Source organism: Pristis pectinata, chromosome 6 (genome assembly GCF_009764475.1).
Source record: "Pristis pectinata isolate sPriPec2 chromosome 6, sPriPec2.1.pri, whole genome shotgun sequence".
In the NCBI taxonomy this organism is placed as follows: domain Eukaryota; kingdom Metazoa; phylum Chordata; class Chondrichthyes; order Rhinopristiformes; family Pristidae; genus Pristis; species Pristis pectinata.
The window spans coordinates 109,219,394-109,234,955 of NC_067410.1; the positions used below are offsets into that span (position 1 = coordinate 109,219,394).

The window sequence follows — 15,562 nt, forward strand, 5'->3', positions numbered from 1 at the left end:
TTCATAGAACAGTACAGCACAATACAGGCCCTTCGGCCCACAATGTTGTGCTGACCTTTAAACCTCACCTAAGACTATCTAACCCCTTCCTCCCACATATCCCTCTATTTTAAATTCCTCCATATGCTTATCCAGTAATCTCTTGAATTTGACCAATGTACCTGCCTCCACCACTGCCCCAGGCAGTGCATTCCATGCCCCAACCACTCTCTGGGTAAAAAAACCTTCCTCTGATATCTCCCTTGAACTTCCCACCCATTACTTTAAAGCCATGCCCTATTGAATTCAGCATTGGTGCCCTGGGAAAGAGGCGCTGGCTATCCACTCTATCTATTCCTCTTAATATTTTGTACACCTCTATCATGTCTCCCCTCATCCTCCTTCTCTCCTTCTGTTATCTTTTGTTTAATGCCACGCATGTACCGTTGTCCTGAGAACAGCATGTGCCATTCCAGTGGGCATTACCAAACTGATGTTGTTTCAGGTACTGAATGAACTGGTGGTGGATCGAGGTCCTTCTTCGTACCTCTCGAACGTGGACCTGTACTTGGATGGGAGACTCATCACTTCTGTCCAGGGTGACGGTAAGCTAAATAATGAGACATATATAATTTATAGCTTATTCATATGCCAGTTATAAATTCTTAAGACTTAATTCTTTGGGCACCCATTGCCTTGACCCTATCCCAGCTCTGATTTTGCATGGGTCACGTGTGGGACCTCCTTGGATCAAATGGTTTGGTTTTCTCACCTGTAGCTACAGAGTGTTTATTAACACATCTCTAATGTGACTTCATGTCATCACACCACCCCAGTCATTGCCTTGGGTTGAACCAAGCTGTTTGCAACCCCAGCATCCTATTCAGACTCAAGATCCTTTTCAACAGAGTCCACCACTTTTTCATCCTTGTCTCTCTGCAGTTGCCCCTGCCTCTGTAGTCCTCATTTGTACTTTTGTCACCTCCAACCCTTCGGTGTTGCCCTGGGCAGCTTCCCATCCTCGCCACCTTCAGATCGTATAATCTCTGCTGCCTGCATAGTTCTGTTTGTGTATCCCTTGCGGCACTACTGTGGCTGATGTATGTTATTTCCTGCTTTCCCCTAAGCGTCTCAAATATAAAGTACTTATCCTTGCATTTATTGGCTTCATTGCTCTCGCCTTTGTGAAACTTTCTCCAGTCTTCCAGCCCCATCCACCACAACTCTGGCATCCTGTTCCTCCTCACCCCCTCCCCCAACCCACCTTCACCCCATTCATGGCGACTGTATCTTCAGCCCTTTAAACCTCAGCACAAACAGCATATAGAAACACGTTGGTTAAAACAGAAAACATTTCTGCTTGTACACTGATAGACAGGTGAGTGTTTCACTGTTCGAAAGGCCTATGTATGAAAAGGATGAGGAAAGGTTGTCTAGTTTATTACAGGTGGCCCAGCCCTGTAAACCATTGTCCTTCTTGGGGGCCATTAGTAACCAGTAAATCCATTTAATCGTAGGGCACGTCTAACTGGAGGTGTCATCCTGTCTCACAGATTTGCGCCCCTACCCCCTCCTTTTGCAAGTCTGGTAATTTGCTCCTGCATGGTGCATTCAATTCCAATGGCACCCTGTGGAAAGAAAACTCCCTAAATGCATTCCCTCAGTCCAGCCATTCCTCTCCATCTACAAGAATTGCACAGCTGGACAGTTGCAGAGAATTGCTACACAGATGTACAGCGTCTTGACTTGGGGCGTTGACCATCTGCTTTTCTCCGTGGATGCTGCCTGGCCTGCTGAGTTCCTCCAGCATCTGGTTGGAGTGTTGGCAGGGAACAGTTTGGGAACAGCGATCGTGATTCTGTAAGTTTCAAGGTCTTTACGGAAAGGGATAAAGTTGGTCCTCAGTTTAAAATCTTGAAATGGGGAAAAGCTGATTTCAATAGTGTACGAGAGGACCTGGTGAAAGTAGATTGGGAGCAGGTGCTTGAGGGTAAAATGGCAGTGGACAAGTGGGATTTTTTTTTAGAAGAGAGGCAATAAGAGTCCAGTGCACGTTCTGGAAAGGGTGAAAGGCAGAGATGGCAAAATTAGGGAATCTTGGATGATAAAGAATTTTTAAAGTTTGATTTGGAAAAAGTGGAAACATATGTCGGCACAACATTGTGGGCCAAAGGGTCTGTACTGTGCTGTAGTGATCTATGTTCACAAGTTGGTCTCTGGCTTATTGATTTATTATTGTCACAGGTACTGAGGTACAGTGAAAACTTTGTTTTATATGCCATCCATATGGATCATTTCATCACATCAGTGCTTTGAGGTAGTACAAAGGGAAAAGAATGCAGAATAAAGTGTTACAGTTACAGAGAAAGTGCGGTGCAGGCAGACAATAAGGTGCAAGGCCATAACAAGGTAGATTGTGAGGTCAAAAGTCCATCTTATCGTACTAGGGGACCGTTCAATAGTCTTATAACAGTGGGATAGAAGCTGCCCTTCAGCCTGGTGGTACGTGCTTTCAGGCTTTTCTATCTTCTACCTGATGGGAGGGGGGAGAAGAGAAAATGTCTGGGGTGGGTGGGGTCTTTGATTATGTTGGCTGCTTTACTGAGGCAGTGAGAAGTGTAGACAGAGGCCATGGAGGGGAGGCTGGTTTCATGATGTGTCCACAGCTCTCTGCAGTTTCTTGCAGTCTCGGGCAGAGCAGTTGCCATCCCAAGCCGTGATGCATCTGGATAGGTGCATCGATTTTTAAAAAAAAAATTAGTGAGGGTCAAAGGGGACATGCCAAATTTCTTTAGCCTCCTGAGGAAGTAGAGGTGCTGGTGTGTTTTCTTGGCCAAGCAACTATGCTGCCATTGATACTCCCACCCTGCATCTCTTGAACCTTCTGTTCTGCCCTTGATTGTGCTTGGGAGCAGTATAGATAAATTAAAGCTTCTCCTTTAAACTGCACTTCAACTACTTGTGGTAACATGTTACACATTCTTGTCCATCTCTGGGTAAAGAAGTTCTTTTCTGGGAATCTCCAAGGGGTGTGGGGTTACCTGTGGGAGGGTATGAGCTGTGTGTGCTTGATTTTGCAGGAGTCATCGTGTCCACACCCACTGGCAGCACTGCATATGCTGCAGCAGCTGGTGCCTCTATGATGCACCCTAATGTCCCAGCCATCATGATCACACCCATTTGTCCTCACTCCCTCTCGTTCCGACCCATTGTGGTACCGGCTGGAATGGAGCTAAAGGTGAGCAGGTTACGATCAGTTCATGGGATATTGCATTAGCCATGTTTTTAGTTAACAATGAATGATATTCAAAACACACACACAGAATCAGGCGTCTCCCCCACTTAAGACAGATTGGGAGGGTTTTCTTCTCTTAGAGATGTGATGTTTTGGAATTCTATCCCCTAGAGGGATGTGGCGGTGGAGTCACTGAATATAATCAGGTTGGTGATTTTGTTTTTAGTTTATTCATTCAAGGGGTATGAGATTCGCAGGTTGAGCCAGAATTTAGTTGGATGCAGGGTCTTGACCCGAAACGCTGACTATCCTTTGGTCTCCACAGATGCTTTTTGACCTGCTGAATTCCTCCAGCAGCTTGATTTTTTTTGCTCCAGATCCCACCATCAGTTCCTTGTGTCTCCATTTAATTGCCCATCCCTGATTGATCTTAAGTTGGTGGTGAGCTGCTGCTTTGAACCTCTGCAGTCCTTGAGGTGTGGGTACACCCACAGTGCTGTTAGGGAGGGAGTTCCAGGATTTTAACCCTGTGACAGTGAAGAACTGGAAATTGTGTTTATTATCACTGATGTCTGTCGTGAAAATTGTTGTTTTCCAGTAGCAGTACAGTGCAAGACAAAGACAAAAATTTACTATAAGTTACTAAAATAAATAGATAAATAAATAGCGATATATTTCCAAGTCCGGATGGTGTGTGGGTTGGAGGGCAACTTCCAGGGGGTGGTGTTCCCTGGGCTTTTGCTGCCCTTCTAGCTGGTAGAGGTGGTGGGTTTGGAAGGTGCTGTCTAAGGAGTCTTGGTGAGTTGCTACAGTGCATCCTGTAGATGGTACACGCTGCTCCTGCTGTGTCAGTGGTGGAGTGAGTGGCAGATATTTGAACTGATGCAGAGTCAAAGTACGAGGTGAGAGTGGGGAAGTGATGTTGACGTCAGGGTTGGATTTGCCATGTTCTCGCTGAATGTGGGACTGACTGGAGGGCTGACTAGCCTGCTTCTGTTTCTGTTTCACAGTTCTTAGCCCAATTAAGTACTTTCAAATTGTAATCGGGTAGCATGGCTACTATTTGTTTTGGGCATAGCAAGCTATCATAAACTGTGTAAAGATCGAGTAATCTGTTTCAGTTACTAGTTTTAAAGTTAAATGGTGACTAGGTTCCCTAGACAGCTCCACAGTTCCTCATGGAATAGTGCAGGATATCTTTGGCATCTTCCTCTGAGAACAGACAAGGGCCTAATATCCCTGTGAGCTCATCCCTCGTAAAACAGCACTAATAATAAAACAGCAATCCCTCAGTACTGCACTGAACTGTCAGTCTGGATTACGTGCTTGAGTGTATACACTTGGTTTGATGTCCCTGTGGAGGTTAATAGTCTTGGCAGTTAGCTACTACAAATGGGCTTGGTGTCTTTGGGCAAGGAAGGGCTCACCTCTTCAGTCCCGGTTACCATCCAGTCACCATGTTGTAAAAAAGGCATTTTCTGGGTTTCACAGGGCAGGAGTGATTTGGTTTTGTCAACACCAGTAGTTGCTACCTAAACATGTGGAGTCGCTGCTTGGCAAGGTCTAATAGGGCCCTCACCTCAACGTATGTCAGTGGCTGCAAAAGAGGAAGAACAATGATTAGAGCAAAACATCCGGAGAAACTGTCTTGTCTTTGGGCACGTTTCCAGTTTGAGCAGTTTCCACATTTATCATTTAACTCAGCGCCATAATACACTTCCAAAAATATTAAATGCAAAGCTCCGTAAAATGCAATTGAACGTGCATAATAGACTCTGTGAATTGTGAGCTCACAAACTCTTGTGTTTGATTCTGAAGATAATGTTGTCGCCTGACACCAGGAACGTGGCGTGGGTGTCCTTTGATGGCAGGCGGAGGCAGGAAATACAACACACTGACAGGTAAGTGTATCACCGCTCCACCTCTGGACCCCTTCCCTTGCGTGAATGTTCTTCATGCTGCAATGGACAAGAGATTATCTCTGAGGGCGTCTAAAGTCAAAGCTGCTTGGCATAGCTGATTTGTACATGATGAATAAATCAAGCTGCTGTTGTGAGACGACATTATCTTTTTATAAAGAGTCGTGCAGCATGGAAATGGACCATTCAGCCCACCACCTCCATACTGAGCAGAGGGCACCCATCCATAGTAATCCTATCTTCCACCTTCTAAGCTTAGGCGATTTAAGTGCTGGTCTAGACACTTAAATGCTGTCAGTGACTCTGCTTCCACCACTCTTTCTGTCAGTGCATTTCAGGTACTCGCCACTCTCTGGATGAGAAAGTTCCCCCTCAGATCCCCTCTTAAATCTCTTGCCCCTTGCCTAAAATCTATGTCCTTAAGTTTTATCTACCTCTGATGGGGTAAGTTTCTTACCCTACCTGTACCCCTCAATCATAAGAGGGTCATGATTGCTCCGTCCACGGAGAACAGAGCCAGCCTCTCCACTCTCTCATAACTGAGCTGCTTCATTCCGGGCAACATCCTGGTGAATCTCCTCTGCACTCACTCCAGTTTTACTTTGTTTCTTAACCGAAACCAAAGATGTAGATCCCCAGCAGTAGAGGGGAGCAGACTAACTCAAAGCAGCTGTAAGGAAAATCAGACACTGAACGGCTATGTGAAGCCATACTCAACCAGCTGACCACCATTAGCTGCCACCTGTCAGTACGCCATGTTCAACCCCATTTATAAGCTCTGCCATTATACTAACCCATGGCTCTGTCTGCGCCTTCCGGTACATTCACCCTTGCCTCCCCCGTGTCTTGAACCCTCCATATCCCACTGGAAATGGGATCAGCTTCACCCTTAGAACTTTTTCCATCTAGCTGCTAATTTAGTGTTTAAATCATGCCTGTTTAACCATAGGCTACCTTGTCCTGTTTCCTAACTGTTGTTCAGTTAAACATCTGCTTCCCTTTTGAAGTAATGCTATTTTGTCAAACTGTGTACTGTGGCTGCTTAGATGCTTGCCTTGGCAGGGAAAATAAAGATCCTAGAGGTCTCCTGGACTGGAACAGATAAAAATCCAGTGCATTAATTATGCCCTGTTAACTGAAGAGCAACTTTTCTGTTGCACTTTCATCTGTCTGTCAGTGGGTGGCACTTTTGTCCGAGTCAGAAGGTTCTGAGTTTAAATCTCACTCCTGAGACTTGTGCCCACAAACTAGTTTCTCAGACAAAGCTTCTGTTCTCCCAGTAGTAGGTAAAGTACCTGGGACACAATTGGACTGAGGGACTTGACCCAAAATGAATCTTGACTGTCCGTTTCCCAGCACAGATGCTGCCCAACCCGTTGAGTTCTCCAGCATTTTGTTTTTTTGACAAAGGAGTGGCTTCGTTAATCCTAGTGTCCTGACCAATATTTATCCCTCCACTGACATTAAACATAATTTGGTCATGATCACGATGCAGATGGTGATGTTTCTGTGCCCCATCTAGGAGGTAGATGCTTCTTTGTCCAGATGAAGGGTCTTGACCCGAAACGTCGGTTGTACGTTTCCCTCCATAGATGCTGCCTGGCCTGCTAAGTTCCTCCAGCTCCTTTTGTGTGTTTCTCCAAGTTTGTCCAACCTCTCCTTGTAGCTCATACCCTCTAATCCAGGCAGCATCCTGGTAAACCTGTACCCTTTCTAAAGCCTCCACATCCTTCCTGCAATGGGGTGACCAGAATTGCACACAGTTATGCACCTACTGTGTTAGATCCAGAGGTCTGGTGTCTGAAAGATGAAGTGTTACAAGGAGCTACCTTGAAACACTGAGTGCAAGAACAGAGGGAGTTAAGTAGTGTTAAGGTGTTCTGTTTTCCATTTTAGCATTACAGTAACAACATCCTGCTACCCAGTGCCATCCATCTGCTGCCACGACCTCGTGTACGACTGGTTTGATAGCCTTGCCGAGTGCCTACACTGGAATGTCCGCAAAAAACAGTCGCGCTTCGAAGAAATCACGGATTCTTCAGACACTGAATGTTAGTCCAAAGTGTACATCCGTTTTCCCAGTCTCCTTTCCCTGCTATTCCCCGTTTTCTTTTTTAAAAGAAAAAACTCCAGTCCCTTTGAGTTGGGCTTCAAGGGGTATCCATCCCATTTACATCACTAACTGGAAGACCATATTGTGTATCAGATTGCATTGCATTGCATAGTAACATTTGATCAGATATGATTATTTTGTCTTCCTCTCTGCAGAACCCCCATCCCATGCTCAGTTTCTTGTACCTTAGTCATCTTGAAGGAATGGTAATGCCTGGAGTCAAAAGCTGGGAAGGATAGTGAAAATGCATCGCCTCCCTTCACTCTGGACTAGAATTTGGATGTTACTATTTTATTGCCTTTCTTTCAAGGTGCCTTTTCAGTAAGTTATCAGATTTTACGAAATGTGTCCTTGCCACAGATGTAACGTAAAAATGGAACATTTTTGGCATGTAGTCTTGGCTCAGTGAGTGACACTCTCACCTGAGTCAAAAGATTGGAATGAAGTCCCACTCCAGAGACCTGAACGCAATCTAGTACCATCGCTGAGGGAGTACTGCAGTGTCAGATGTGCTGTTTTGGATGCATTGGTAAGCAAAGGTCCTGTGTTCTTTCTCTTGTGGGCATAAAGGAAATCTGTTACTTTGAAGAACAGGGGATGTATCTCCATTGTCCTGCCAACATTTATTTTCCCCCAATTGCCATTGCTGAAACAGATTCATCATTTTTGATGTTTATGGGACCTTGCTAAATACAAATTGACTTCTACGTTGACCAGTGACTGCACTTCGAAAGGAATCTGATATAGATGCAAATTACATCTACAGGTTGTAAGTTATGCTATTTAAATGCAAGTATTTACTTCCAAGAAATGTCTTTCAGTCTGATGCTTGCTATGTTACTGACTAGCACAAACCATTTTTATCCTCAGTTGGTGAGTGAAGGAAAGCCAGTCACTGCCTTGTGTTCCAAGTTTCAACATTGGGATGTTAATATTGGCCACTTTCTGCCTTGTATGGAGAGATGCAAATGAGCTAATATCCCCCCCATCAACGTAACTTGCAGTCTGTAAATGGGATCAAGCACTGCACTCACGGTGAAAATAGAGAATTTCTAGAAGGGTTACTATTTCAAAAAAAAATGTCATTCTTGAGGTCTGCCATTTGTTTGCAACTTAGTCAAGTGAAACCTGTTGTGAATTTGGTGGCCTGTTCTTGGTTTGTTTTATTCAGGTTAATTAAATCAGTTGCCGCTCCATTTAAGTGTGGGATGAGTTCGGGCTGCAATATCAGCAAACCAGTCTTGCCTCTGGGATCCAAACTTAAATCCTGCCCAGACTGATGGGATACAAATCTTCACTGTGGCCTATGTGGCTTCTGCCCGCACTGAGATTTTCGTCTGGTTTAGTTTCCAGTGTGCACATCCACAACTTAATTCATTCGTCTTGGATCCAGCTTGTGGATGGATGTTGTTCTGAGAGCAAGGATGAGGGCAAAGGAAGAGCTATCTTTGCTAAAAGCCCTACAGCTGGTAAAAAATTTAGTGTTTGCATTCGAAACAACATTAGCATCCTTCAAACTAAAGTGACTTCCAGCTGTAATTGGCATTAATGTTCCTGATTTAAATTTCAGATACCATGTCAAAGAGAACCAAACCAGAAATAACTTCTACAGTTTCATAATGGACGAATGCACATTATAGTGAGGCAGATGTTGAACTTGATACACCCATGACATTAAAACACAGCTCACATTTCCAGTTTAAGTATATGGAATATTATACAAAATTACCAAGACTTTTTCAATAAACTCTTTTAAATCTTAAATCATTCTGTTCTTTTTCTTGGTTAAATTAAAAACAGTTCATGGTATTTGATGTAACTTTGACACATTGGCAATCGGTTGGGACTCACCAGAAATAAAAGGCTTATTCTCTGATGGGATGTGGTAAGTGGACTTGCACTGCATTGGGCTCACTGCATTTTTAATACTGTGGACGAAGGAACAGTGAGTTGTATATCCAAATCTGCAGGTGACATTAATTTGTAAAGCACAGTAAGTTGCTCCTCCAGTTGTTGGCAATCTGATCAAGCTCCACCTAGGGTACCAAGTCCAGTTTTAGTGTAGGGTGAGATATCCCAATAATAGGATTATGTGATATTAGAGGTTCTGTTCTTTGCTTCAAACAAGGTACTATTAAGATTTTGTTCTTATCCTGAGATCCAAATATTCATGCAACAAACAATCTGCTGGAGGAACTCAGTGGGTTGAGCAGCATCTGTGGGAGGAATTGTTGAGGTTTTGGGTTGAAACCCTGCATCAGAGTCCTGGTGGGATATGTGGAACAATCCTCGCTTCAGTCCTACTTTGGGCCACTTCCCTTTTTTTCTGGTAGTGTTGCTGCTTCCTCTTCTTGTATAGAACTAAGGTTTCATCACCCCTGCTCTAACTTTCATGTAATCTATGACTTCCCTTTCCTTCATTATCTCCATCTTAGGACATAAGTTATTGGTCAATACAAGCCCACAGACTTTCAGGTTTCAGCTGTACAGTCAGGCCACATTTGGAGTATTGTGTGCATTTCTGGTCACCACAGCTGAGAAGTATGTGGAGGCTTTGGAGAGGGTACGGAGGAGGATGGCCATGATGTTGCCTGGATTGCAGAGTACAAAGAGAGATTGGACAAACTGGGATCTCCGCATCATCACAGGTTGAGGGGCAACTTGATAGAAGTGTATCAAATTGTGAGAGGCACAGACAGGGTCTTTTTCTCAGGGTGGGAAAGTGAAACACTAGAGGGCATGGGTTTAGGGTGAGAGGGGGAAAGTTTAAATAAGATTTGTAAGTTTTTTTTGCACAGAATGATAGGTGTCTGGAATGTACCACCAGGGAGGTGAAAGAAGCAGATACGATAGCAACTTTTAAGAGGCATTTTGAACAGGCAGGGGCTGAAGAGCTATAGACCATGTGCAAGCAGGTGGGATTAGTTCGGATTTGCATCATGGTTGGTGCAGATGTGGTGGGCTGAAGGGCCTAGTCCTGTGCTGTTCTATGTTCTGCCTTGACTACATCTCCTCCCACCTTGCTTCTAAAGAGTCCATTCTATTTCTTTCAGTTTCTCCTAGCTATAGCATATCCATTCTGCTGACAACACCTTCCACACTGCTGTGTCCAAGATTTTCTTTTGTCATTAACTGTGGTTTCTCTATCAGTACACTTGCTTATCACTGGGGCTTGCATTGTATCTTCTCATTTCCTGCACTTACCCAGAATGAAAGGTTCCTCATTTTTATCTTCCACCCCACCAGCCTCCACATTTCAAGAGATCATGCTCTAATTTTTGCCACTTCCAATGTGACAGTACCACTAGACAACTTCCCCTTGCAGCATTCTGAAAGGACTGTCCTTCTGACTTGCTGGTCCACTCTCCCATCCCTACCAACAGCCACCCTTACTCCCAGCACCTTCCCCTTGGAACTTCAGGAGATGCAATCCCTGCCTTTGTATCTCTTTCCACCCATCCAGGAAACCCAAATACTGTTTTCAGGTGAAGTGGTTATTCATATGTATTTGATTCAGCATTCACAGTGCAGCAAGGTCAGCAAGAACAAGGAATTGATTGTGGACTTCAGGAAGTTGGGAGAAGACACGCCAGTCCTCATTTGAGTAGTCAGTGGTGGAAAGGGTGAGCAACTTCCTGGGCCCAACATATTGATGCAATCACGAAGGTGTCATGTGTTGGGAATTTGAGGAGATTTGATATGTCACCAAAGACTTACAAATTTCTATAGATGTACAGTGGAGAGCATTCTGACTGGTGTGGAGGCTCCAATGCATGGAATTGCAAGAGGCTGCAGAGAGTTGTAAACTTAGCCAGCTCCATCACAGGCACAACTATCCCACTATGGAGGACCTCTTCAAGAGGCAGTGCCTCAAGAAGGCACCATTCATCTCTAATGACCCTCACCATCTGGGATGTGCCACAGGAACTTGAAGACCCACACTCTTCTGTCATCAGATCTCTGAATGGCCCATGAACACCACCTCATTCCTTTTTTTTTGCTCTATTAATTTTTGTAATCTATGGTAATTTTGTGTCTTGCACTGCACTGCTACCATAAGATGACAAATTTCATATTGTATGTCAATGATATAAATCTGATTCTGACAATGTGTCCTCTGCAATGGAGCAGCCAAATACTGATTGATTACCATGTTGCAGAACACCTAGCTTCAGTCTGCAAGGATAGGATGAACTGAGCTTCCAGCTGCTTATCACCTTAATTTCTCATCCCACTCCCAACTGTTTGTCTTCACACTTCCAATGGTGCCCAATGTAATCACAGAGAACACGGAATCTTACCTTCCAACCAGGCACTTAAAAACCAAACTTAGGCTTCAACAATTTCAGATCACCAGCCTTTCTAGTTGGTGTGAGAACTCACAATTTGCAATTAAAAGAACAACCTGTGTAACACTGTTTTTAAATGAAACAAAAAAGATGCGGAATTTGCTTCACGCCAGCTGTCATGATCTGGAAATGCACTTCCCAAAAGCTTAAAAGGAACATTAAATTATAAATTTTCACATGGGAATTGTATAAACAACCATGAAAGTGGAAAGAACAGGGCCTCTGTGCTGTTTTCAAAAATCCAGCATAGGAATGGCCTCTTGAACTTTATGGTCTCTGTTATGGTTTAGATTTAACTTCACATTGTTATAACCCAATGTCTATTACCTTTTATGGAGAGAAAGTCATATTCCGTTTGATCTGAAAGTAATATTAATCTTGTAGTTGGTGATATCCAGGAAGAACTGCTACGGCAGTCTTGCTTTAAATCAGCTGCTCACCAACTGAGTTAATTTTTTCAACAAAATAGTTCACGGTGAACTGTCACACTAAGGAAGTGAATATTCACCCACTAAGTTGCTAATAGCCATTTTTGGGTTCTACTTTCCTCTCATTTACTTTGGTCACAGGATAGAAATCTAGATTAAAAGGACACTGTTCCTTACAACTAAAGCACAGAAAATCCTGTGCTGCTCATCCCTGATTTCATGACAAAGCTTCAGTTACTACACTTGGCACTGCATGCTAAAGGATTCCACAGAATCTTACAGTAGAGAACAGGCACTAGACCTGTTCCCAATCCTTCCCCACATCTTATTCAAGTTCCTTTTGGAGGTTGTTAAATCTGCTTCCAATAGTTCATTGCATAGTTGTTTCTACCTTATTTCCATCCCAGGCTTGGTTTCTGCACCAATTATTTAAAAAAAACTCTCAAATTTCCTATAGTTAGAATGCCAGTTCTAACTGGAGAGGATCTGAATCAGAGTTTAGAGCAGGTCACAGACATTGATGTGTGAAAGTTGTAGTTTTGGCCTTGCTGAAAACCAATATTTTTACTTTATGCCTGCTCCTAGAATTAAACTGAATAGGCAAATCAAGAGACACATAGCTGTTTCACTTTTTTAATTGCATTAAAGGATACATTTAATTCCTCAAATAGCTAAACAGTTATTGTTTAAATAATGTTCCAGTAATCATAAAGACAAATCTTTAAATTATATAGCAATCCAAATATGGACATAACTGGGTTTGAACAAGAGCAAGGAGCAAGCACTTCCCTTCCTCTCACTCTCTCTCATCTCTCTCTTTGCTGCTGCAATATACACAAAATAGCACTGGCCAGGAGCTACACTATACGATGTACGAATACTCAAAAACCATTTGAGAGCAGGTTCATACTCACTACCAGAAAAACAACTGGCACGCTGGCAAATCTTTCTCCAAGAAAGACACATGATGACGGAAAAAAAATGCTTCATCATTTCATTAGGAAAAGCATATGAATATAGAAAATTCCTACACTACCAAGTATTTCTGTTCTGTGCTATAGTTTAATTAATTAAACAGTTAACTACAAAGTTGTGTGGTCCATGTTCAGGTTACTCTGTGAAACATCAGAGCTCAGTTCATTACCGCACGACAAACAGATGCTGGAGACTAATTAGGTTCCACATTTAACGCAACACATCAGCCACCAGTGAAGTGTCACAGGTCTAAATGATGCAGAAAGGCTTGAAGACTGATTGAACATTTTTTATTTTTTTATAATTGGCTGGGTGTGTGTTTCTGTTGAAGGGATATTAAGGAACAACATGTTATGTTGTGCGATGTTGTATCAGTAAAGAAGCCTGAAATTCTATTGCAAAAGGACTTTTTTAACTATTGAGTAATACGGTCAATGCAGTTCACAACTGCATCAGGATTTCCTGTTGTTTGCATAAGGGTTTACTTCAACTTGTACTGTCTTTGCAAACCACATGAATATTACAGCATTTTGAGTGTTCTTTCAGCTGGAACATAGACCCTATACATTTTATGCAGCTAAGTAAACTTAGATGTTGAATACGCACTATCCTATCATTTATTTCTTTTTCTCTTCACTGCTAAAAGTTAAACATGGATGTTGGAGAATTAATACTTCAACTCACTAATCTCATGCTTTGAAGGGACAGAAATTCTTTGGCTGTGGCCTAAATTTCCCAAATTATCACGTATTGTGTGTAGCCTTGGCATAAATTTTCAAACCTAATTACAAAGCCCGTACTTCAGTATTGTTCCTGCACATGCTTAACCAATCCATTATCTACTTTAGTCACAAAAAAATCTGTTTCTAATTATCAATTGATAATGATGGTAAAAATGACAAAAGGTGGACAAAAGAATTTTAATTGCAGTGGAAGGGTTGCTTGATGCAGCAGACAGACACATTTTATGGTTTGTTGCCAGATTCAAGGAGCTTATTAAACAGAAGTGGACCATTCTGTTTCGGCTCAGCTTAATGTTTCTTAAAAGCCACCACTCCTAGCACCAAAGGTCCATCAGAAACCATCAGCTTTGCACATTAGCTCTCACTGGTCAAATCTGGTGAAATTGAGAGACCCACTATTTCTAGCACCCACATGTTCTCCAAACCTCAAAGGGCTCCACTGATGTCACTCGCCTGAATGACAGACAACCTCCATTTTTATAGCACCACCTATTAATTTGCGGGAGATTTGAGCGCAGATGGTAACTCCACTGAGCCTCAGGCCAGAGAGATTATAAAGCTATGAACATGGATATTTCAAACCGTGGCACTGAGCTTTAGCCTCACTTCTTTCAGCTGAGCAAAAACAGACACCTTCATGAATTTCCCAACCTTTCTCCTGGACCATTGGATGAGTCACGTTGACGGGCTTTGGGACGATATTCACGATTTAAACTCTGATGGGAAGTATGACTACTCATGGCCTTTGAAACAAACACTAAGGAGATTTCCTTGACTACCTCCTACTCCACGAAAACATAGTGGCTTTTGATCATTGTGTCTTGAATGGGGAAATTTTAAAATGCTATGATTATCATGCAGTTTTAAATTTCTCAATTTCTCATTCGTGGCATCCACAATGGACCAGGCAGATGTCCCCACCAATGTGGAACTGTCTCCAACATCAGCTCCTTGTGCTTGATTGCTGGAGATGGAACTGTCCCTGTTCTACGACTTACTGTGTAACGGCTGTGTCTCATCATCTTCCTCCTCCTCTTCCTCCTCTTCGTCATCTGTGGGCTGATCCAGTTCTTCTTTAGTGATCATTTCAAAGTCATTCCCATTGCCACTGCTGTGCTGAGAACAGTCGTCGTCCCTCCGATCACTGTCCGTGTCTGATGGTCGCTCTGTGGCTGGACTCCCCAGCGCTGCTGCCTCTAATCCCGTTGCTCCTGACTCTTCTCCCTCTTCCTCCTTTGCCTCCTCTTCGTTGGGCTGTGGCTGTTTCTCGGGGTTTGTCTCCTCGCCAGATTTCTTGGAGTCCAATTTAGGCCCTTTGTACTCATGTGTGTACAGGGGCTTGAAGGAGTCAATGAAGCCAACATCTGCTGTCAGATTTGGCAAAAACCAGAAATGGTGTCGGCCGCCAGTAAGGAGCCAGATTAAGAGGAAGAGGATGCACCGAGCTGTGAGGATTTGAAGAAATGAATCAATAAATATCAACGCTAAGCAGCAGAAAAGTTACAGTAACAAGACCACCAAAATTTAATTTCTTTTGCTGGAATAAATAGAGGTGGTGTTTCAGCTAGTATGAGCAGTAACCAGACCAAGGTTTGAGTGTACAGATGGGGAGGCTTTTTAAATGCCATGAGTTCAGATGTGGAATGAATGGCCCAAAGGAGCAGTAGAAGCAGATTTAGAACATAGAACAGTGCAGCACAGTACGGGCCCTTCGGCCCACGATGTGCCGACCTATATAAACACCTAATTCCTTGATCAATCTAACGCTTCCCTCCTACCAGCCCATAACCCTCCATTTTTCTTATATCCATGTGCCTATTT

General features: G+C 43.2%; 2 protein-coding genes across 4 annotated transcripts in view; one reads left to right on the forward strand and one right to left on the reverse strand.

The window, feature by feature from the left end:
* Positions 1-9,007, forward strand: part of LOC127571405 (NAD kinase-like) — a 55,926-nt gene extending 46,919 nt beyond the window's left edge. The window contains exons 9-13 of one of the 3 annotated variants that reach the window (XR_007956468.1): positions 485-584; positions 3,060-3,217; positions 5,033-5,115; positions 7,030-8,715; positions 8,817-8,988. Coding sequence is in view for 2 of the 3 variants with exons in the window: in XM_052017731.1 (XP_051873691.1) it covers positions 485-584; positions 3,060-3,217; positions 5,033-5,115; positions 7,030-7,189 (501 nt within the window). In the remaining variant the exon portion in view is untranslated. Of the gene's footprint in view, positions 1-484; positions 585-3,059; positions 3,218-5,032; positions 5,116-7,029 lie in introns of all 3 variants that reach the window. The other 2 variants (XM_052017732.1, XM_052017731.1) reach the window with 2 other exon arrangements.
* A 3,635-nt stretch (positions 9,008-12,642) lies between these two features.
* sec62 (SEC62 homolog, preprotein translocation factor) overlaps positions 12,643-15,562 on the reverse strand; it is a 40,277-nt gene continuing 37,357 nt past the window's right edge. The window contains exon 8 of the mRNA XM_052018533.1: positions 12,643-15,186. Within this exon, the coding sequence (XP_051874493.1) occupies positions 14,729-15,186 (458 nt within the window). The 3' untranslated portion in view covers positions 12,643-14,728. The remainder of the gene's footprint in view (positions 15,187-15,562) is intronic.